We start from the raw sequence: 22,093 nt of genomic DNA on the forward strand, positions 1-22,093 counted from the left end.
TAAAGCTGAGGTTTTAATGATGGCTATCCTTTTACATATTGTGATGTGGGCAAGGTTTAGACGATTTCTTGGCTTTAAAGATGGAAATGAATTGCCCTTTAACCATCTGCAATATTTGCGACGGTATTCTATTTAAGTGTGCAAACCTGTGCTACTGTTAATCTAGCCTCTCAAAATGCTGTCCACACTTCAAGCTGCTGCTGCTGATTAACAATTACGGCTTGATGTCTTTATCCACAGGACTACTTGGTGTCTGTGAAGAGCTATCGCATAACAAGTGTTCTCCTTCTCACCCAGGCACACATGGCAGGTGGGCCTGCCTCTAGAAAAAGGAGTGCGCTCGGACTTCATGTACCTGTCAGTCTGCGAGCCCCTGAGCTTTCCTGACAGCTCTCCGGAGGCAGCGTGTAACGGCAAGTCTGCGTGTCGTGTGACTGATGGCAAGGCGGAGGTGTACGCGGACTTCAGTGCTAATGCCTCCAATGTGGTTGTGAGTGAGGGCTGGTTGTTTGTCAAGGGGAACATATGCACAGGAAGCTCCAACACCAACTACAAGATATCCATTAGGATCAGCTGTGCAGCCTATCTGGTAAGTTGCTGATTTCTTTCATTTTAAAATTTTTGGATGCAAAGTAACTTATGGCGAATTTCAATCCGGTGTGCGTAACCACCTTTACTGCACATGTGTGACAGCTGGCCCAAGCACTGCCAGAATGCACTCATGCGTTAGCACGTTCTAGCCTTTGTAAGGAGCTGTTTAAGACGCTGTCGCCTCTCCCCCTCACACTTTCTCAGCAATCATTTGATGGCATCTAGGAACGAGATTCTGTTGGCGCACGATAAATCAACGCGTCGTATCCTAGTCAAAACACACTGGCACGCACTAGTGCATTCAGGCCTGCGTAAGTGGCTTCGGCTTCTCCCCCTTACTCTCTCAGCAGTCACGTGATGGTATCATGGAACATGATTGTGCACACATGCGATGAACACACGTGCTCCCGCGTGTCATGGCGATGAACCAGCATGGTATGCTCTAACAAGAGTTTGGGACGAGTAACAGCAATGGAAACTTCACTGAATTTATGGTGTGCTCCACTTGCAAGGACGCATTAACATGGGGCAAGGTGCCAGGGATGAACGTTACTCTAAGTCGACCCATGTGCTGCTTCGCATGCTACTCATGGTTCCCTTTAGTGGGAGATGGTGTAACTTTTTTTATTTGATCAAGTCTCATTTTAAAAAGTTGTTTTTAGTGTGGTCTCAATGTTGACTTACAAGCTCATTTAGCCATTGTTCTGTACTGTGATTGGACTGAGACTTTTGTATTGGTGATAGGTGATGGCTGATACGCATGTGGTGGCCATTGTGTGTTAACAAACTGGTCAGTCACTACTGGTATGTACAGCCTGCAAAAGCTTAGACATTGAGGTTAGATCTGTTTATTGCCCTGGAGGGATCATCATGGAGGTGTGAATTACAATGTTTATAGCACGTACAGATCGCTGTCTGTGTTTGAACTGTTTACTAAAGCTAAGGCTAGATGGAAGTTCTCGGTGTAAGAGTGCAGTCTTTGTCAGGTTTCTCCTTAGCGCATGAGTAGAATGGAAAAGTGTTTGCTGTGTTATCACTTCAAAGTGAGGTCTTATTTTCACTACTGTCCGGGGTTCATTACTAAAAGTAAAGAACCCTTGAGACTGTTGCAATAAGACCTTCTTGCATGATTCATATCATGCAATGATTCATTGATGCAATGATCAATTCATATTCATATCATTGAATTAATAGCACACGGTGCATGCACAAAAGAAGGAAGAAAAAGACTAGAGCGCTTTCCTGTCTTTCTTCTTCATGGTTCCACAGTACGCTACCATTTAATGTGTAGTGTTTCTCAGACAAATTCTTTTGGGCAAATAATTGATTGATTGATATGTGGGGTTTAACGTCCCAAAAGCTTATGGGCAAATAATCTTTATATTTAAGAATTTTTCACCTTTGTAATAAAACACTATTAACATTCTGGTGAACAAATTTTGAAAGAACATATAGCAAGCGAAACTAGCCTGTCAAACTTTTGTATCTGTTGTGGTATGCGGCCACTTGTGTCATGCCAAAACAGAAGCTCATGTGGATTGTACGCATGCATTGATTGATGTGTATAGAATATAATTAGTCATAAAACTAAATTTTATTTCACTTAAAATTAGCAGTGTCAGCCTGGCTTAATTTCCGAACTTGCATTTAAAAGGGAGCTTCTATAATGTATGGTAACATTATTTACTCATTGTACAATGCTGTCTGTTCAAATGAGATTGATAATCTTAGTCAACCAGTATCATTCAGGGAGAGGATCTTCAAGAGCAAGATTTGCACCTTTTATGAAATGGAAAGCTGTGGCATTGTATCCGCCTTTTCGATTGGTTCCAACATAGTAATAATAGCAGTCTGTCTTGCTACCCAAGAAAATTCAGATCGCTTCATTTATAACTCAGTTACACCGAAACAGAAATCTTGTGGTAAAAGCGAGGCACTCAAAGATAAAGACTAACTTTTATAATGTTGTATCTAGCTCAAAAGAAATCGTATTTGAAATATTTGACAAGACAGAGAGAAACCTTTTGAAAATGAAGTGGCTACTCGTTACGGCTTCTGTTCCTCACCAATATTGCTATGCTACACCAGCACACGGAACCGGAATCCATCCAGCACCTGCGTTTGTAAACAGAGATAGGGTCTGTGCTGTCCCATTTTTATTAATTTTTTTTTCCCACTATATTGGAGCATTCATTCACTATTTATTGCCTTTTCACTATTGTATTGTAGCGTGAGGATCAAATTGAAGATTTGCAGTGTTACCATGAATTGATTTCATCCATTTTTCATGGTTGTAAGATGTTTCCTTTATACAACTTCGGAAAACTATACCACACACACATTCTGCGTTGCATTTCGGGAATAGCCTCATGTCATATGAATTGTGAGAGCATTTTGTTACAACAATAGGTATTCCTGGTGCTTTCACTGAAATGATGGATCATTGAGAAATTTCTTTGTGGGGGTATCATTGTATTCATCTAAGAGCTTAAATTACGTTATGCATTATGTTTTGTCACCCGTGCAAATGATAGTATGATGTATCACTCATAGTATTTCAACTAGGCATGAAAAATCACCTGCGCAAACTGGATTGTGCTTCCAAAGTTAAGTGTGTACACTCATATAACACTCCCCCTTTTTCGTTTTGAGATAAAATATCAAAAGAAAAGGCTTCGCAAAGTTAATGTTTTCTAACGGATGGCATTGAATGTCTTTTGCTGCATCCCATTGTTGTTTGGAAGTGGCTGGGCCATTCAATAGCATGTATGACTTCCTGAAAAGCCGTTTCTTAGAGTGTGTTGATAATTTTAGTAAACACTGTGGGGGATGGTAGCCATGTTATCATCAATACATCAGCAGTGCACTAGGTTGTTCTTTGTTTTAATCATACGACAGGTATATGTAAAAACCATGCTTAAAGGGGCCCTGAAACACTTTCTTGTGTAACCATGGAATTAATTCACTGGAAAAGCGTATTACCTCACAAATTGAACGCCGCAAAAATTTTAAGAATCCGTCTAGTACGAGCGGAGTTACAATGATTCATCACACGCTGCAATTACATTCTCTCTTTTTTTGGTCCCGACAAAAGCGCCGGGAGATGAGCAGGGAGGGATGGGAAGGTCAAACAAAAAACGTCACTCGCGCCTCGTGACCTTGAGCATTTTTTTCCCCTTCGAATACGCCGCTTTTTCAGTGCGATTGTGCGCGCACGCGTGGACAATTGATCGCCTCTTGCGGCGACCTCTGTAACAACTGAGCACGTCATGTTCAAATCAGCCAATGGCTGATAAATAGGCTTGCTGGGCTTATTTTCCGTGATTTGTTGAGAAGAGAAATCTATTTTTAGCAGACTTTGATAATGTATTGTGAATTCCAGGCCACGTGCTGTGCTATATTTCGCTCGCGTGTTGTCTGGAGCCTCTACTATTGATCGGAGTCGTTTTCTGACCATGCTCAAAAAGTGTTGCATGGCCCCTTTAAGTGAGATGCCATAAAAAATTTGTCGGAACTCATGTGCTGTGTATATGCACACGAGTTTTGTGTATATGCACACGTGTCAAGAACACTTTACAGTTTGCAATGCAAGCCTACATTATGCTACATTAATCAATTGTAAGAATTCATTGGACTTCATCTTCCTCATCTGTCAATAACCATCATCAGTATTCATTCCGTTCCTCTTCATCATCGGCGCCATCCTGCTGTTGCTTGAATAAAGCGTCAGCTGAACCCGTGGTATTTAAAGTGGTGGAAGGTGCTTCCCGATCTCTTCGACCTCTCTCCATCCAAAGCCAGCTCCTGGAGCACCGTTCAGGACGTCGCTTAGGCCAGCAGAGCACCATGGCGCAAGAGCAAGCCCAACCGAACCACCCGCCGGCGCAACCACCCGCCGCCAACCCTAGCCCGGTCAACAGCCCCCCTCGGGAGCCTCCAATCTTCTCCGGTCTGCCTGGCGAAGATGTCGAAGACTGGCTCGACAACTATGACCGCATAGGTGTCTACAACAACTGGAATGAGGCATCGAAATCGGCACGCGTCCAGTTTTACGTCTCTCAGGTTGCCAAGACGTGGTTCCAGAATCATGAGAGCGACTTCCGTGATTGGTCTTCCTTCAAAGACCAGCTCCGACGCATTTTCGGCACACCGACTGTCTGTTCGAAAGTTGCTCGCAAGAAACTGGCAGAACGCGTTCAACATTGCGGTGAGTCCTACACTTCCTATATTGAGGATGTGCTTGCACTTTGCCGCCGTGTCGACGACACCATGCCAGAAGGGGATCGTGTCCGGCACCTTTTGAAGGGTATCGGATCTACCGCTTACGCCCTCGTCGCGCACAACCCTTCGACGGTTTCCGATGTCTTCTCTGTATGCCAGCTGCTTGATACCTTGCAGTCAATCCGCCTGCGACCCGACTTCTCGGAGAACCCCCTGGCAAACAGTATGGAGCTCTGATCTATCATTCGAACCATAATTCGTGAGGAACTGCAAGCCTACAGTTTACCTCCTTCTCACAACGTTCCTGCTCAACCCGCTTCTAGCGATCTGCGTGGCATTATTAGGGAAGAAATGTCAGCGTTTCAAAGCACCCACCGTGCTCCACCATGCACCCAACCCGCTTCGTATGAACAGATCGCTTCAATGCAACCCTCGCCGTCTCAAGTACCACCACCTGTGCCTGATCACGAACATCTCGCACCTCTAGTAGCCCGTCCACCGAACCCTACCTACCATTCTTCCTGGCGGGCCCCACGGCCCATTTGCTACTACTGCGGAATTCGAGAACACATTTCCCGGGTATGTCAACGTCGACAGCAAGATGAACGTCGTGGTTATGCCGCTTTTGAACGAGACGACACATGTGCACGAGGTTACTACCGTTACGGCGACAGTCCTTCCAACCATCGATCCCCCTCTCTTATGCGCATTTTCAACACGACCAACAATACACATGCCTCCCGACCACGCTCCCCTTCGCCACGCCGACGCTCTGTTTCACCCCTTCGGCCTGTCTCTCAACTGGCTGCCCAGCGATCGGAAAACTAAACAGTGCAGTTTTTGGAGGGAAAACTGCATCGCAGCGAAATGTCACAAGTCCTCCTGAACGACCGTCAAACATGTTATTGGTGACTGTGCAAGGTGTACGGGTGTTGGCTTTGGTGGACACGGGAGCAACTATTTCAGTTATGCGTGCCGACTTGTGTTCTCGATTGCGGAAAGTGAAGACACCCTACCTTGGATCATCTTTGATTGGGGCCAATGAAGCAATAATTAGACCATCGGCCCAATCTTTAGCGCGTGTCTTCTGTCACAGAACGAGCGCTAAACAAGAGCGCGCCGCCAAATCCTTGCGACAACGGGCGGCAGAAACGCCGCGAGGTAAAAAGAAAAAAAAAAAGAAAGCAAACATTCAGGGCTCCCGGGCGCGCGCTCTCCCCGCAGAAGCACGGCTTCGCAGACGATCCTCCTCACCCCACATCTGCGACCCAGCAAGACCGCGATTTCTCTCGAACGAACGGGGCGGGGTCAGACCGAGCTGAGTCATCCGACGCGGAGGGCAGACAAACCGTCTCGCCTCTCCCCAGCCTTCGCTGCGTATCGCGCCGACGAAATGACGAGAAAGATCTGGAAAGTCGCGCGCAAGGTATTTAACCGAGCAGCCGAGACGAGAAATCAGGAGAAGACGGAGAGTTAGCGCCGGAGCGCGTAGGAATTCCGCCGTGTAGTCGGCGAAGGTTCTGCCCGTAGTGACAGAACAGGAGGAGACGGAAGTGAGCGCCAGAGTGCGTAGAGAGTCCGCCGTGTAGTCGGCGAAGTTTGTGGTCCGTAGGGACGGCTCGAGCTACAGGCAAGAGTGTGTGTTTACCGCTATCGAGCGAAGACCCGTGGCAACCGCTGCGAGTGTGAAGCCGACGTGTTCCGGCGAAGAAGTTGAAGTTTGAAGAGTGGCCAATTGAAGACGGGAGGTTTCCTTGGAGAGAACTTCGAGAGCTGCGGAACGACAACAACGCTGGACTTTGAGTGAGTGATTCTCGGAAGAGTATCATTCAGACTTTTGTTCCAAGGACTTTGGACTGAATAGGTTTTATATCTCTTTGGTCTTTAAGTGTCTTGGTTGTTCAATGCATGCGACTGCATCGTAGTGCGTATTGTTGTCTGTGTCCGTTGTTGCAAGTGTGGTTGATTGTACTGTGTAGTACATTGTTTGTTTGGTGACGTATTGTAGGTAACTATTGTGGAGTGTGCATACGTGTGTATTGTGTTTTGATCTGCCGTTAATGAGAATATAATTTTGTTTGTTTATCAACTCTCGGCTCTGTCTTGTTCTTTGGGCCACAGCCGGCGTCCGCTGGCGCACCAATAAGGACCACTTCTAAATTGTCCACGCTTTCGTGGTGCGGTTCGGGGGGCCGATACTTCGGCTCTTGGAATTAGCCCGGCGATCGCCTCCCTAATAAACGGGACAGGTGTGACAATTAATCTGGCGTCCGCGACAGGACTTTTTGGTGCACAGTGTGTCCAAAGTAGTAGGAAAGAGCCTCGAGTTGTTGATTGTGCTGTCGGAACGATTTTGTGTGTTGTTCAGTGTTCTCGTTAACGAGTGCAGGGGAGTGTTCCGATAGACTGATTTAGGCAGATACTTTTTGCACGCGGCAAGGTTGTATTTGCGAGTTGCGAGACACAATGGATCTCGAAAAGTTAGTTGCGCTTGGTGAGAAGATGGGTCTTTCCGGCGCCGAACTACGGAAATGGGTAAGCCAGAAGGAGAAAGAGGCGGTGGAGAGAGAGAGGTTGGCGGCAGAGAGGGCCAAGGAAGAAAAGGCAGCTGAGTTGGAGAGAGAAAGGCTGGCCGCTGAAAGGGCGAGAGAAGAAAGAGAAGCAAAGGAGCGACAGCTGAAAGAAGAAAGAGAGGCAAAAGAGCGACAGCTGAAGGAAGAAAGAGAGCAGCAATTGAAGTTGGAGCTGGAGAGAGAGAATTTGGCAGCCGAAAGGGCGAGAGAAGAAAGAGAAGCGAGGGAGCGCCAGCTGAAAGAAGAAAGAGAAGCGGAGATGGCTGAAAGGGAACGGCAGCGGCAGCACGAAATTGAACTCGAGCGGCTCCGTTTGCAACAGCGAAGCGAAACTCCCGTCCAAGCTAGAGTTGAAAGCAGCGAACGGGAAGATCACGGCTTCCGCTTGAACCCAAGCAAGCTGCTCGTAGCGTTTGATGAAAGGAAGGACGACCTTGACGCGTACCTTCACCGATTTGAGACGATTGCGAAGAGCCAGAATTGGCCGGAACATCAATGGGCAACTGCTTTAAGTACCTGCTTGAGTGGTGAAGCGCTCAGTGTGTACGGTAGGCTGACGCCGACCGATGCAGGCAACTACGCAAAGGTGAAAGCTGCTTTGTTGAAGCGATTTAGATTCACTGTGGAAGGATTCCGGGACAGATTTCGGACAGGAAAGCCAGCTGATGGTGAAACGGCTACGCAGTATGCCGCCCGACTTTGCCATTATTTCGTCAGATGGATTGAACTTTCAGGGACAGCACAGGAGTACGATGAACTTAGAGAGCTGCTAATTAAAGAACAATTTCTTACTAGTTGCCACCCAAGCCTGTCGCTGTACTTGAAAGAGAGGAGAGCTAAGTCACTTGAAGACATGCTTGAATTAGCTGATCAATTCTTGGAAGCGCAAGGTGGCACTAATTTGGCCAAAGTCAAGAAGGAGGGTCCCGAGGATTCGAAGAAATCGGCTCCTGAGGAAAAGAAGCATGCACCGGAGAAAATTCCGCGATGTTTTCTGTGTAACCGAGTGGGTCACCGTGCTAGCCACTGCCGAACTAACTTCACGAGCCCCACGGTTGTAAAATGTTTCAAATGTGGTCAGACTGGGCACAAAGCAGATGCATGTCGAAACGGAGCGAGCCAAACTCACCAGGTATCCTGTGTGCAAGTGGCACCGAAATCCGATAATAATGCCGTCACCGACGGATTCGTAGAGTTGAAGAATGGGGAGAAAATTCCCATTGTGGGGGCTGTAATGTCAAAACAGCCAACCGGTGTTACGAAGGGAATGCCAACGCTTCCTGGAAAGATTGCAGGCAAGAAGATTACGGTTCTAAGAGACACCGGTAGCTCCACGGTTATCGTGAGGAAAAATTTGGTACGGGAAAGAGAGTTGACAGGCAGAACGAAACTGGTTTGCCTAATTGACCGTACGGTCCGGATGCTTCCCGAAGCAGAAATTGAGGTTGAAACCCCGTACTTCAGCGGGAAGGTTATTGCGTTATGCATGACGACCCCCCTGTATGACCTGGTCATCGGAAACATCGACGGGGCGCGAGGGCCACGTGATCCAGAATGTTTGGGAGAAGACCCGAAGATAGAGCCCTCGCCAACACAGCGGCCGCGAGATACAGTGGAGGAACATCCCGTGACGGAGCTCACTAGAGCCCAAGGTGAAGCTGCGGCGCAAGAGACAGCGAAGGAGAAGACGATCGTGTCGAATCAGTTCACGGGCCGAGCAACCGGACTTACGTCGGCACGACTTCAACCGACCGATGGTGTAAAGGAGACGGAGTTGGCCAGCCGGGAAAAATGTAGAGGCATGATCAAGCGGGTAAATAAACAGACAGGACCCGTCGAATGTAATGACGCGTTAACGGTGTCGGAAGAGACAACGATGGCTGAGACGACGCCTCAGATATCGTCGTTGGAAAGGGCTCGCCGAAAAAGAACGTGGAAGCACAAGAAGAGATCGAGCGAGCACCGCAAAAGGGGGCGCAAGCGCTGTTCGAAGTACTCAAGATAGGTGCTGAGGTGGAATCAGAATGTGTTCGGCAGGGCTGAGTGACATATGTTGAGTTAATGTTCTTGTTATCCTGTGTCTCAAGTGTATGTCGAGTGAGTCAGTGTTCTGTGCGATGGTGTGATGTATAGTGTTGTATAATTGTTGGATAGACAGAACTTTGTACGTTTGTATTGTTTAGAATGTGTGATGAAGTGTTGTAGGCATGTACCTGTGGCTATATTTCATGTGTTGTGGAATTGAACTACAATGTACGATTGTATTGAGAGATATATTGTGAATGTGAAGTGTCATGAGCGACGGATTGTGTTACAGTCTGTGAGAATGTGTGGTGACTGTTCGCGCTCGTCTGTGTGGTTTTTGAATATTATGAGATAATATTCTTAAAGTGGGGGGCAGTGTCACAGAACGAGCGCTAAACAAGAGCGCGCCGCCAAATCCTTGCGACAACGGGCGGCAGAAACGCCGCGAGGTAAAAAGAAAAAAAAAAAGAAAGCAAACATCCAGGGCTCCCGGGCGCGCGCTCTCCCCGCAGAAGCACGGCTTCGCAGACGATCCTCCTCACCCCACATCTGCGACCCAGCAAGACCGCGATTTCTCTCGAACGAACGGGGCGGGGTCAGACCGAGCTGAGTCATCCGACGCGGAGGGCAGACAAACCGTCTCGCCTCTCCCCAGCCTTCGCTGCGTATCGCGCCGACGAAATGACGAGAAAGATCTGGAAAGTCGCGCGCAAGGTATTTAACCGAGCAGCCGAGACGAGAAATCAGGAGAAGACGGAGAGTTAGCGCCGGAGCGCGTAGGAATTCCGCCGTGTAGTCGGCGAAGGTTCTGCCCGTAGTGACAGAACAGGAGGAGACGGAAGTGAGCGCCAGAGTGCGTAGAGAGTCCGCCGTGTAGTCGGCGAAGTTTGTGGTCCGTAGGGACGGCTCGAGCTACAGGCAAGAGTGTGTGTTTACCGCTATCGAGCGAAGACCCGTGGCAACCGCTGCGAGTGTGAAGCCGACGTGTTCCGGCGAAGAAGTTGAAGTTTGAAGAGTGGCCAATTGAAGACGGGAGGTTTCCTTGGAGAGAACTTCGAGAGCTGCGGAACGACAACAACGCTGGACTTTGAGTGAGTGATTCTCGGAAGAGTATCATTCAGACTTTTGTTCCAAGGACTTTGGACTGAATAGGTTTTATATCTCTTTGGTCTTTAAGTGTCTTGGTTGTTCAATGCATGCGACTGCATCGTAGTGCGTATTGTTGTCTGTGTCCGTTGTTGCAAGTGTGGTTGATTGTACTGTGTAGTACATTGTTTGTTTGGTGACGTATTGTATGTAACTATTGTGGAGTGTGCATACGTGTGTATTGTGTTTTGATCTGCCGTTAATGAGAATATAATTTTGTTTGTTTATCAACTCTCGGCTCTGTCTTGTTCTTTGGGCCACAGCCGGCGTCCGCTGGCGCACCAATAAGGACCACTTCTAAATTGTCCACGCTTTCGTGGTGCGGTTCGGGGGGCCGATACTTCGGCTCTTGGAATTAGCCCGGCGATCGCCTCCCTAATAAACGGGACAGGTGTGACATCTTCATTGATGGTATTCGTCACCACATTACCTTTGCTGTCCTAATTTCATGTGCTCATGAACTAATTTTAGGTTGGGACTTTCTCTCATCAGCATCTGCATTAATTTCTTGCCGTCAACGTGTAGTCGAGATGACCGAGACCGATCACTGCAGCGAACGTGTCGACGAAAAGCCATTGCGTTTTTTTACAGCTTCCGATGCCATACTGCTCCCGGGTCAGGAGCAACTCATCGCCATCACTTCTCCGAATATTGCCAATGGTGACGTCCTTATCATCCCTCCCAGCCACTGTCTAGCTCGTGGCGTTGTAGTCCCCTCCAGCCTGGTGCAATTCAAAGACAGTGCTGCGATAATCCTTGGCCTGTTGTTGTCCCCTCCAGCCTGGTGCGATTCAAAGACAGTGCTGCGATAATCCTTGGCCTGAACCCTACCCCGGAGCCTGTCCTCCTACCCCAAGGTTCTGCAGTGTCGTGTTATGTGGATACCCAACCAGTATCTTTGGTCTCTCTTGGCACCTTGACAGCTCAGCCACAACAGGCCCAGTCTGTTACTTCCTCCTCCTTTGCTCCCGGTATAAACCCTGACCTTTTGGCTTCTCAACATGAGGCGTTGCTAAATTTGCTAACAAAACACCAGGCCTCCTTCGACGCCAAGGCTTCGGCACTAGGACAGACCACAGTTGCGCATCATCGCATGGACACTGAAGGTCAGACTGTTGTACGCTGTCGTCCCTACCGAGTCTCCTTGGTCGAGCACAAAATCATCGAGGAGAACGTGACAGATATGCTAAAAAGAAACATCATACGACCCTCTACCAGTTCTTGGTCATCACCCGTTGTCTTGGTACAAAAAAAGGATGGATCGGTACATTTTTGTGTTGATTACCGCGCGCTGAACAAGATTACTCGAAAGGATGTATATCCGATGCCCCGTATAGATGATGCACTTGACTCATTGCAAGGCTCCCAATACTTCTCCACCCTTGACCTTCGGTCCGGGTATTGGCAAATACCAATGAACGAAGCAGACAAAGCAAATACCGCCTTTTCTACTCCGGACGGTCTTTAAGAGTTTAACTTTATGCCATTCGGCTTATGTAATGCTCCCGCCACATTTGAAAGGATGATCGACACTGTTCTTCGTGGCCTCAAGTGAAAAACTTGTCTGTGCTACCTCGATGATGTCGTGTTTTCTTCCACTTTTGCTGATCATCTGCAACGCCTAGATCAAGTGCTCACATGTCTCTCCAATGCTGGACTTCAACTAAACACAAAGAAGTGCCATTTCGGCAACACAGCTATAAAAGTTCTAGGACATCTCGTTAGTAAAGATGGCATCTACCCCAATATCTGGACAAAATTTCCGCAGTCCTCAACTTTCCGCGACCCTTTCGTTCCAAAGAACTACACAGTTTCCTTGGACTCTCATCGTACTTTGGCCACTTCATTCGCAACTTTGCCACTATTGCCGCTCCTCTCCACAAGCTCCTTGCTAGTACCGGTTTCTTCGATTGGAATGATCAATGCGAAGCCTCATTTCAAGAACTCAAGCAGGCACTGACATCCCCACCGGTGCTTTGTTATTTCGATGACAAAGCACCTACGATATTACACACTGACGCTAGTAGACAAGGAATCGGCACCATACTCCTCCAGCGCGACCATGCCTTTTGCGAGAAAGTTGTCGCGTATGCAAGCCGCACTCTCACCTCTGCAGAGAAGAGGTACTAGATAACCAAACAAGAACGCTTGGCTGTTGTCTGGTCCATCCAAAAATTTCGTCCGTATCTACATGGTCGACATTTTACTGTTGTGACAGACCACCATGCTCTTTGCTGGTTGTCCACAATCAAAAACTTGTCGGGACGACTTGGCCGCTGGATTCTCCGGTTACAATTGTATGACTTTGACGTCATCTACAAGGCTGGAAGACAACATCAAGATGCCGACGCGTTGTCACGATGCCCTTTGCGGCAGTTTTCGGCGCACGTCACATCCCCTTGTCAAATTGGCTATACGGAGGACGCCTCGTCAATATGAGCCATTTCTTCCTTACCTTCATCCACCCGTCCGTCAGTACTTACTACTCACCAGCGAGCCGATCCTTATTGCACTGACATCATCGGTCGGCTTACCGGCGCTTGATCTTCCCCTAATGCCAGGCTCCGGAAACAACTCCGACTATTCAAGTTGGAGGACGATGTGCTATATCGGTACATTTTTCACCCGGAAGGCCACCGATGGGTTCCCGTCGTACCATGCGCACTACGCACTGAAGTTCTGCGCGCTTCCCATGACGACCCGACGTCAGAACACTTGGGTTATTACAAAACATACGAGCGCATCCGCAGTCGATTCTTCTGGCCAGGTCTTTCCACGACGGTAGCTAAATATATTGCCTCGTGCGCACTTTGCCAACACCGCAACGGCCCACTGCTCCAGTCGGGACCCTACAACCACTTCCTTGTCCATCAGAACCGTTCTCTGTCGTCGGAATTGACCTCTTCGGGCCCCTCCCAACTACATCAGACGGCAAGAGATGGATCGTCACCGCCATTGATCACTTGACCTGGTACGCTGAGACGGCCTCGATCACTTCAGGAACTGCTTCGGAAGTAGCAACTTTCTTCTTGAATGCTATTTACCTACGTCACGGAGCCCCTCATGTTCTTTTGAGCGACCGGGGCAAGGCATTTCTTTCAAGCACGCTCAGTGAAGTTCTTCAAGCATCAAAAACAGTTCATAAAACAACATCTAGCTATCACCCACAAACCAATGGCTTAACGGAAAGATTTCATCGCACGCTGTGTGACATGCTTTCCATGTATATCCAACCGGACCATCGCAATTGGGATGCCATACTTCCCTTTGTCACGTATGCATATAATACGTCAGTTCAACGAACCACAGGCTATTCTCCATTTTTCCTAGTATACGGACGCCAACCGACATCACCACTCGACGTTTCATTCTTTTCTGGCCCCGTCAACTCTTCACCATTCGTTTGCGACCAGTTTCTGTCCCGTGTTGCTCGATGCCGTCGTCTTGCCCGTGTAAGCACCGAAGCTAGCCAAGAAGATCGCAAACATCGTTACGATGCCACTCACCGCGTCGTTCTCTACCACCCTAGCGACGATGTACTTCTTTGGACTCCTGCGCGAACGCCTGGCTTATGCGAGAAGCTTGAGTCACGCTATCTTGGCCCCTACAAAGTTGTCGAACAGACCTCACCGGTGAACTACCTGTCACACCTGTTCATGTCCCCACTGACCAACGCTGCCGCGGGACAGAGATTGTGCACGTTTCGCGTCTCAAGCTCTATCGTATGCGTTCCACAGCGTAATTCGCGGCCAGGCTGGCCGCTTCCGTCGATGGGGGAAATTAGTGTAAATATTCATTGGACTTCATCTTCCTCAACTGTCAATAACCATCATCAGTATTCGTTCCGTTCCTCTTCATCATTGGCGCCATCCTGGTGTTGCTTGAATAAAGCGTCAGCTGAACCCGTGGTATTTCACAATGTTTATCTAGTCATAGCCGACAGTAGTGCTAAACAATACAGGTAAATTTTGAGTATGCTGGGATGTCACTCGTGCATTGTTGCTTTAATAAAACTGCCGTTAATTAGGTTCATTTTGTATCATACTGCGACACCTTTACTACAACGTTTAAAAGTGAATTGGTCACGTTTTCTCATTACATGCGAGTTTTATGAGATTCCATTACGAACATTGTCGGCGAGGGAACCGGTTTCGCAGTAACTGTAGTGGCCTGCTTCTGTTCTATTTTCTCTCACGCTCTCATGCTGTTTCGTACGAGAACATGCATGCTTAGACACACTTTCCTCTGGAGACCTCGCCAGAAAGTGCGTCTGCATTGAAAAGTGCAGTTATGCGGACGCTAAAGGCAAATACTATGCCTACCTGAATGGTTGTAGTGTTCCAGAAACTTCGTAGTGTTTGGTTTGGGCCGCATAAATCCTTCGTTCAAAAGAAATTTGTATTGCGGACTGCATATCATGAGCACAGATCGAACTACCTGCTGCTGAGAACAGCCATGTGACATAGCATCCACCATGCGTGCTCTTTACTGCTTGACAACTGGTGCTGCAACATAGCATAGTGCAGCTCTATGAAAAAAAAAATATGTGGCCGATTCCTTTGTATAGGAGTCTGTGTAACACAAAAGGGAAACGTCTCCAGAGAGGCAGTTGAGTGTTTATGGTGCATTATTTCGCCACAAGGGCAAAGTAAAAAATTAGGAGATCATAAAGCTTCACCCTTGGGAGTTGGAACGCGATAGCGATATCTTGTTCCTAGTGCGTACTTAGAGCACTTAATGCACGAAACCTTTTCGTACTTGGCTATGTACCTACTACATAGCCCTAACGGAATAGGTGCAGTATTATTTGGGCCTTTTGTAGTGGTTGCCCGGCACCACGGTGCCATTATGATAATAATAAGCAGCGGGTGCTTGTGCTACACATTGTTACAATATTTTATGTTGCATTGTGATGACTGTATACAGGATGCATGTATTTGTAAAGCATGAAGGTTACTTTCACTGCATTTGCAAGCAGAGGAAGTTCTTTTCCCTGTATTCACAAGCAGACGCGTGGCCATCACAAGCAGACGTGTGGTAGAACATCTTCTTGCCATACAAACGACCCTGGTTCAGTCCCCACTCTGACCGAAGACTTTTTCTTTATTTGCATCGTTCTCGACTTTTGGGTCGTGCATAAGATGATTTTTTGTTCACAACCGACGCCTACTCCGCAACTTCTGTGAAACGAGCTCTTTAACGCTATCGCAACAAATTGCAAACTCTTAGTAGAACTGCAATCAGCTTGAAACTCGCAGCTCGTACCTCAAGCAGAAAGCAGGCACAAGATGAGCATACACAGGATGAACGCGGACTAACAGCTGTCACAGTTGACACTTGGAGCAAGCTGTTCAAACAGAAAGAAATACGTGCGAAACGATTGCAGAAATATACACAGGACAAGCCTCGCAGCTGTCACAATTCTTACTTCTTGGTGTGTAAGCAGCGTGCTACATTGGTAAATGCGGCCGCTGCAGATAATGAATCCTTGCTTTCTCGAACCATGAGTCTAAGCGTGCGTAAGAGAGACTACACTCTGTGGAGGCGGCGCTTGTCCAAACGCGAGGGGCTTCCTGCCCACTGCTACGGTCGCTGGTGCTGCACGCCGAGGATTGAGTGGCTCCGTGAGAATGCTTGTTAACCAACAGTGGGGCATGATTGTCATGAGGTTCTATTTTTCCTTGAAACAAGCAAATGGTGCAAGTTGCATTGTATTATGTCATGTAATGGGCTTGATGTTCTTCTCTATCACAAGTAGTTTAAGTACAGTGAACTCTCGGTAAATGAAAACTTGTTGAAACGGAACTGCTGCTTAAATGGAACAACTGCCTCTTGTATGACTGGTTTGGCCCTTGAATACTGCACCCCTATTAATATTTCAGTGAATGGAACTCCTGTTAACCACAGCATATTTTCTCGGTCCCTTCAGGCTATGTTTAAAGAGTCTGCTGTGCCACTGATAAATTTTACTGGGGATGTTCTAAGTCAAGCTGTTGTTCCAGAACGTCCCACTTGTGGTGCAAGTCACATTTTACACTTACCTTAATTTATCGATTACTGATTAGCTTCTGTGCATGTATTTCGAGCATTCTCTCACATTAACCTTTTACTGTGACATGAAATAACTGTTCAAGTTGCACTGCCAAGAGTGAAGGTGCGAGTTTGATTCCTGGTTGCAGCGGGCACATTTTAGTGAGGGAGAAATGCAGAGTGCCCTCGTGCTTAGGTTTAGGTGTATATTTAAGAACTCCAGGGGGTTGAAATCAATTCTGTGTGACCACCTATATCTGTATATCAACCACCTATATCTGTATATCAGTTCAGTGTGACCATATTGTTGTTTTGGCACGTAAAAAAAAAAAAAACCTCAGTACTGATTATGAAGTTCAGTGTTACAAATCTGAGTGGCAGTTTACCATATTACAGATCAGCTAGGACTGGCAATGGCCAGTTGGCCTTTGCTGCTACTATGCGACAAACTTCATGACAGTGCGGGAAATATGTTTCACCAGTGAGAGTAAACGCAAGTGGTTGCAGCAACTTTCAGACTAACGCCAACTTTTGTTCCTTCATGCAGGGATCTCCGGAATACTTTGTCGACAAGAAGTGCCAGCTGTTTCTCATGTGGAGGACTTCTGCGGCATGTGCTGAGAAGCCTGCACGCACAGAGGTTCCTTGCACTGTCCACACAGACACCGGCCTTCGTCATGATCTTTCGGGCCTCATCAAAGACGCGGGAGGATATGTGGTGGAAACGACAGATGCAGACACGACTCTGGTCATCAATGTTTGTTCGGACATGCAATCTGGTGAGCACTGGTCAATTGGCAACTTGAGATTGGGCTAGTTGGCAGTGTGGAAAGATGCAACAGTAAAGGTTGAGCACTAAGATAAAAAATAATAAACCCTGTGTCCTGTTCATATTTTTTACTTTTTCCCCTTTAATCTCTCTTGGGCCGTGTAGTGCAATCTCTGTAGTGGGCTATAATCGCACAGTATAGACGCTAGAGCACTCTCAATCTACTGAATTTGAGTCATGAAGTTAAAAGAAAGAAAAAGTGCCCAAGATCGGGATGTACTTACGTAGCTTCTTGCTTCCTTGCTCCTCTACCTCCCTTGTTTGACTTTTGGCTTATCATGGTTATTGGGGGTAAAGGTGCTTAAAGTTTGTGGCAAACTTTTGTGACGCCACCTGTACTTGACATACTCGAACAATATTTGTGGCAATCGATTCATGAAGGAATGAATTCTAATAGTGAGGTAATTCGATGACCACTTAGAAAAGTGTTGCAATTATCTTGAAGGTAACTCGCTGAGACATGCGAACGCATGGAATAAAACTTACTTTCAAGGCAAGCTTGTAACCGTGGGCATTGTGGATTTAAAATACCTTTTCCTCAACTCCTTTTTTGTTGAAACATTTATGTACTGCTTATCTTATTTTAATTTTCTTTTTTGCCAGTCATAGTGCAGAGTTGTGCTTTTAGTTTGGAGTGGTACTTTGCCCAGACTTGTACTGCAAAAAAAAAAAAAACTAGTTGGGTTGCAAAGGATTAGAACCTAGTAATGCTGGTGAAAATTTTTCTTTTGTGTCATTCTCAGCCAATGGCATCACATACCCGTCAATGAGTGGTGCTTGTATTCTGGAAGGCAAGGAGTGCAAGTCTGTCGGTCGTGTGCATTCTGGCCTTCAGGCTAACGGCTCTAGCATCTTTATAGAGTATCCACCCAGCCCCGAGTCAACACCAAGACCAGGCTGTACGACACCCCCGAGGACTGTCATTCAGTTTCGTTGCCCACGGCGTGAACAAGTGAGTATTGAGAGTTGCACATACTCCTTACAATGTTTATTCATTAGACAGGGCACATAATGAAAATGACAATAGAGAAAGAGGCAGAGGCTAGGGCTGGCTTTTCAACTGAAATAGGATTGCTTTAGAGCACTGTACTACCCAACACTGGGCAGATCTGCCAGTGTGCCATTGTTTGGCTTCAAAAGTGCAGGTTATTTTAAAAAAGCATCATCTTCACGCTTCGCTTTCATTTTTATGAATGTGGGTACATGCCTTTTGCAGATGTTTGTCATTTTTAAGCGTTATGATCAGTGCACACGTAGGGTAGTGGAAGTTCACAATATTATCAAGAATAAGAACAAGGATCAATCAAGCCTCAGTTTCGTTATTGAGAAAAGATACCATTCCTTCATTTATTGTTTGGAAACGTGTGGCACTTAGTGTACATGTGACTGCTGTATAATTTTTTTTGTTAGTATAGCCTGATTTTTTAAAGTAACAAAAAAATTTGGTTTGCAAAACCAGCATTTATTATATTTTTTCTTTTTATTTTCTGCCATTCTTCGTGCTGCCTAATAAGCTTCCAGCCTTCCTGCTGATTCACTAATTTGCAGTTTGGCAGTTCAAAGGATCTTTCTGCGGAATAAGAAAACCAGCACATTACAACCTTAGAATTGCCAAAGATAATGCAAATGTTACTGGGAGGATACTTGCGCTAAGTCTGTCATAGCTGTTACTTTGAGTGTGATACCTTCAAAATTAATTAAGCATGCGATACTCCGAGCATAGCCCGTAGTAGTATTTCAGGTATCTTAGAATGAGCTTTCAGCTGCAGTGTGTTTTGAGATCCGATAAATATCACTTTTGCTTTTTTGCAACTCGTGTATCCTGTAGCCATAGTACTGATATCAGTACTCGAATGAACGTATATTATACATAAAGCTTGTTGTTCAGTAGGCCTAGCAGTTTACGTTAGCAGAGCGGAGCAATAAAAAATGTTGAGCAGACTCGAGCTGGCACAAGTTTTTAGAGGTCAAGGGCAGATGCTGTGGATGTGTAGGTGGAGCTTGTACAGAGTTCGTAGGTTTGTTGCGAAGTGTTAGTTGTGAGTGTAGCAGCATCATTTCTGGTCACTAAGAAATATACTAGTGCAAAAAAAAAAGGAACAACCTGTTGCAATTTTTTATTGTGAAACCATGGTTGGACTTCGAATGGGTTAAGCTGTTACCAAGTAAAGGTTGCCCAGAATACATGAGGAAATTAAGTTATCAAAAAAAAAAAAACTTTGCTAAAGGATACAATTGAAAGGGTTGAAACCTTCATATTGTGTGCACATTTCATAACAGCAAAACTAGTGAAATTGGTTCATAGCAAGTATAGATAAATTAGACAAATGGTCTGCTTGGGACATGTTTTTTTTTTGTATTACTGAAAGAGCTGTGAACTGTCTCTACTTTTCAGAGTCATTTCCCGAGACTAATATCAGACTTGGACTGCCACTATTACGTTGAATGGGAGACTCAGCATGCCTGCTCATTGGATCTTCTTCGAGCTGATCCAGCTGAATGCAAGTTCACAAGTGAAAAACACGGCATTGACATTGACCTCAGCCCACTGAAGAAGGAAAATGGTCAGTGTCAATTTGTGAATGTCGCATGTCGGTTTGTAGAAAGGCTTGAATCCTTCGTATGCACTTTACAAAGTAATATAATAATTGCTAGGTTTTGACAAGCAAAAACGGCAACATGATTATAAGACAGACTGTGGGAAGCTCTGAATTAATTTTCAGCAGTTGGTATTCATTAATACGCACCTGTACTCTAGCAAACAGCCATTTCTTCATTTTGCATCATCGAAATGTAGCAGTCACGACCGGGAATGGAACGAGTGGTCTTGAGGTTGGTATTCCAATACCTTGTCCACCAAGGTACTTGAACTGATGCACTTTATGGAATCATGTTTCTTTGTTTATCTATTGTCAATTGTAGATGTTTTTAATCTCAACTACTTTAGCTGTTTATCCAAAATCGCTTGCTAGAGGCATAAAAAATTCTTTAAGAGGTGGTATTTTCTTCAGTCTTTACATTTGCATTTGGCGGCAGCTGCTCCGTGAACCTTTTATTTACTTGGAACTGCGGATTCTTTCTTTTGAATGTTAATGCCAACTTTCTAGGGTGTTTTAAATTCTGAGGACTTGAAAAAATGTTGCGTCACGTATGTATGGAGACATTTATTGTTATAACTGGGCATGAACTGTACTATTCACAGGTATGACAGGAAAAGCTAGTTAATTTAGGTTTCATGGTACGGGAAAAGTTTATGAATTCACCAAACTCTGAACCAAAGTACCAAGAAAACAATAAAAATTTACGGTTGAACATCGTTATTGGAGGCATGCTCGGGCAGCAGTTATTGCCTTTTAAATGAGGTTCCAATTTCTTCTCAACCCGTATTTTACTCTAGGCACACTGGTCTCTTATATCAATGTCTCCTAGGGGGTTTGACTGTATTACGTGAATCTCCTTTCATTTCCTTAGTGAGCATGTAAATCTTGTGCATAAGAGTGGTGTAAAAACCACTTTTTTTTTTGCCACTCAAGACACTGTTCACAATGTGACCACGGCTCTTGACTTCTCTGTCCTAACTTAATGCTTGCTTGCCCGAAAATGTTGTTACCCTGAACTTCGTGCTGATGGTGATTGCAATGCAGACTGTGCCGCCATGGTTCTGTTTCCACGAATGCAGTTATTGGGTTTTTTTATACAGGTTACTACACTACTGAAACAAACATCAATGGCTCAAAGGCAGTCATCAAGTACAACATCTGTGGCAAAAGCCTGGGAGGAGGTACAGTCCAGTGCGGAAAGAAGCGGGCCTTCAGGTCGGCTATCTGTGTTGAGATGAACGGGCAGTCTTTTTCGCTGGGACAGGACCAAGAACAAACACTTCAGTGAGTGTGTTGATTGGGCGGTCTCGTGTCGCTTGGCACAGTCTTGAGGTGGTCATCTGGGGATCACTGTAAAGAAGGCAACTTTCACATCAAGGGTGTACTTCCCAAATATGGAAGCCAGTGCTTGCAGTTTTTTGCAGAGTGAAGGAATGACAGCGTCACTTCACAGTACGATGACAGCATCAGCCTTGGCATCTATCTGCTGGTACTACACTTTTAGTGTTGTGCCGCAGAGCACAGCCTTTAAACATAAGAGTAAAGATACTTAAATTTGAAGCCTGTTTTTTTTTTCTGTTTTAAAGTGAAAGGATTCGTTTTTCGTAAACGTACAGAGTGTTTGAAACATTGATTCTGAGCCTTGAACCAAGAAAGCTAGCTCTGTCTCTGCCAATGCAAGTTTTGGTTCTGGAACATTGTTATGGCAGCATTTCATTTACCGGTCAAGGTTCACTGATTTAATAAGTACTACAAGATATGCTCAGAGTGCTCAGCAGAAGCAGTGCCATTTCCAGAGCCCTCCACTACGCCATCTCTCATAATCATGTGGTGGTGTTGGGACGTTAAACCTCGCATATTGTTATTATAGAGGGGGGAAACCCACGATGAGAGAGTTCCTACAGGGGTGGCAGAGAGGCAGGGAACTTAGCCGTTGTATTATGACTATGTTCATTCTTAAGGTGGCTCCGCCGCCGCAATCTAGTGGCTAAGGTACTCGGCTGCTGACCCGCAGGTTGCGGGACTGAATCCCGGTTGCAACGGCTGCATTTTCAATGGAGGCGGAAATGCCGTAGGCC

At 46.1% G+C, this 22,093-nt stretch overlaps 2 protein-coding genes across 2 annotated transcripts in view; both read left to right on the forward strand.

The window, feature by feature from the left end:
• Positions 1-22,093, forward strand: part of LOC119174674 (nucleolar pre-ribosomal-associated protein 1) — a 341,215-nt gene that overhangs the window by 92,659 nt on the left and 226,463 nt on the right. The gene's annotated exons all lie outside the window — the stretch shown is intronic.
• Lerp (lysosomal enzyme receptor protein) overlaps positions 1-22,093 on the forward strand; it is a 91,530-nt gene that overhangs the window by 9,231 nt on the left and 60,206 nt on the right. The window contains exons 2-6 of the mRNA XM_037425690.2: positions 298-589; positions 17,134-17,365; positions 18,159-18,367; positions 19,811-19,979; positions 21,116-21,299. Coding sequence (XP_037281587.2) covers positions 298-589; positions 17,134-17,365; positions 18,159-18,367; positions 19,811-19,979; positions 21,116-21,299 — 1,086 coding nt within the window. The remainder of the gene's footprint in view (positions 1-297; positions 590-17,133; positions 17,366-18,158; positions 18,368-19,810; positions 19,980-21,115; positions 21,300-22,093) is intronic.

This window comes from Rhipicephalus microplus, chromosome 5 (assembly GCF_043290135.1).
Source record: "Rhipicephalus microplus isolate Deutch F79 chromosome 5, USDA_Rmic, whole genome shotgun sequence".
Classification (NCBI taxonomy): domain Eukaryota; kingdom Metazoa; phylum Arthropoda; class Arachnida; order Ixodida; family Ixodidae; genus Rhipicephalus; species Rhipicephalus microplus.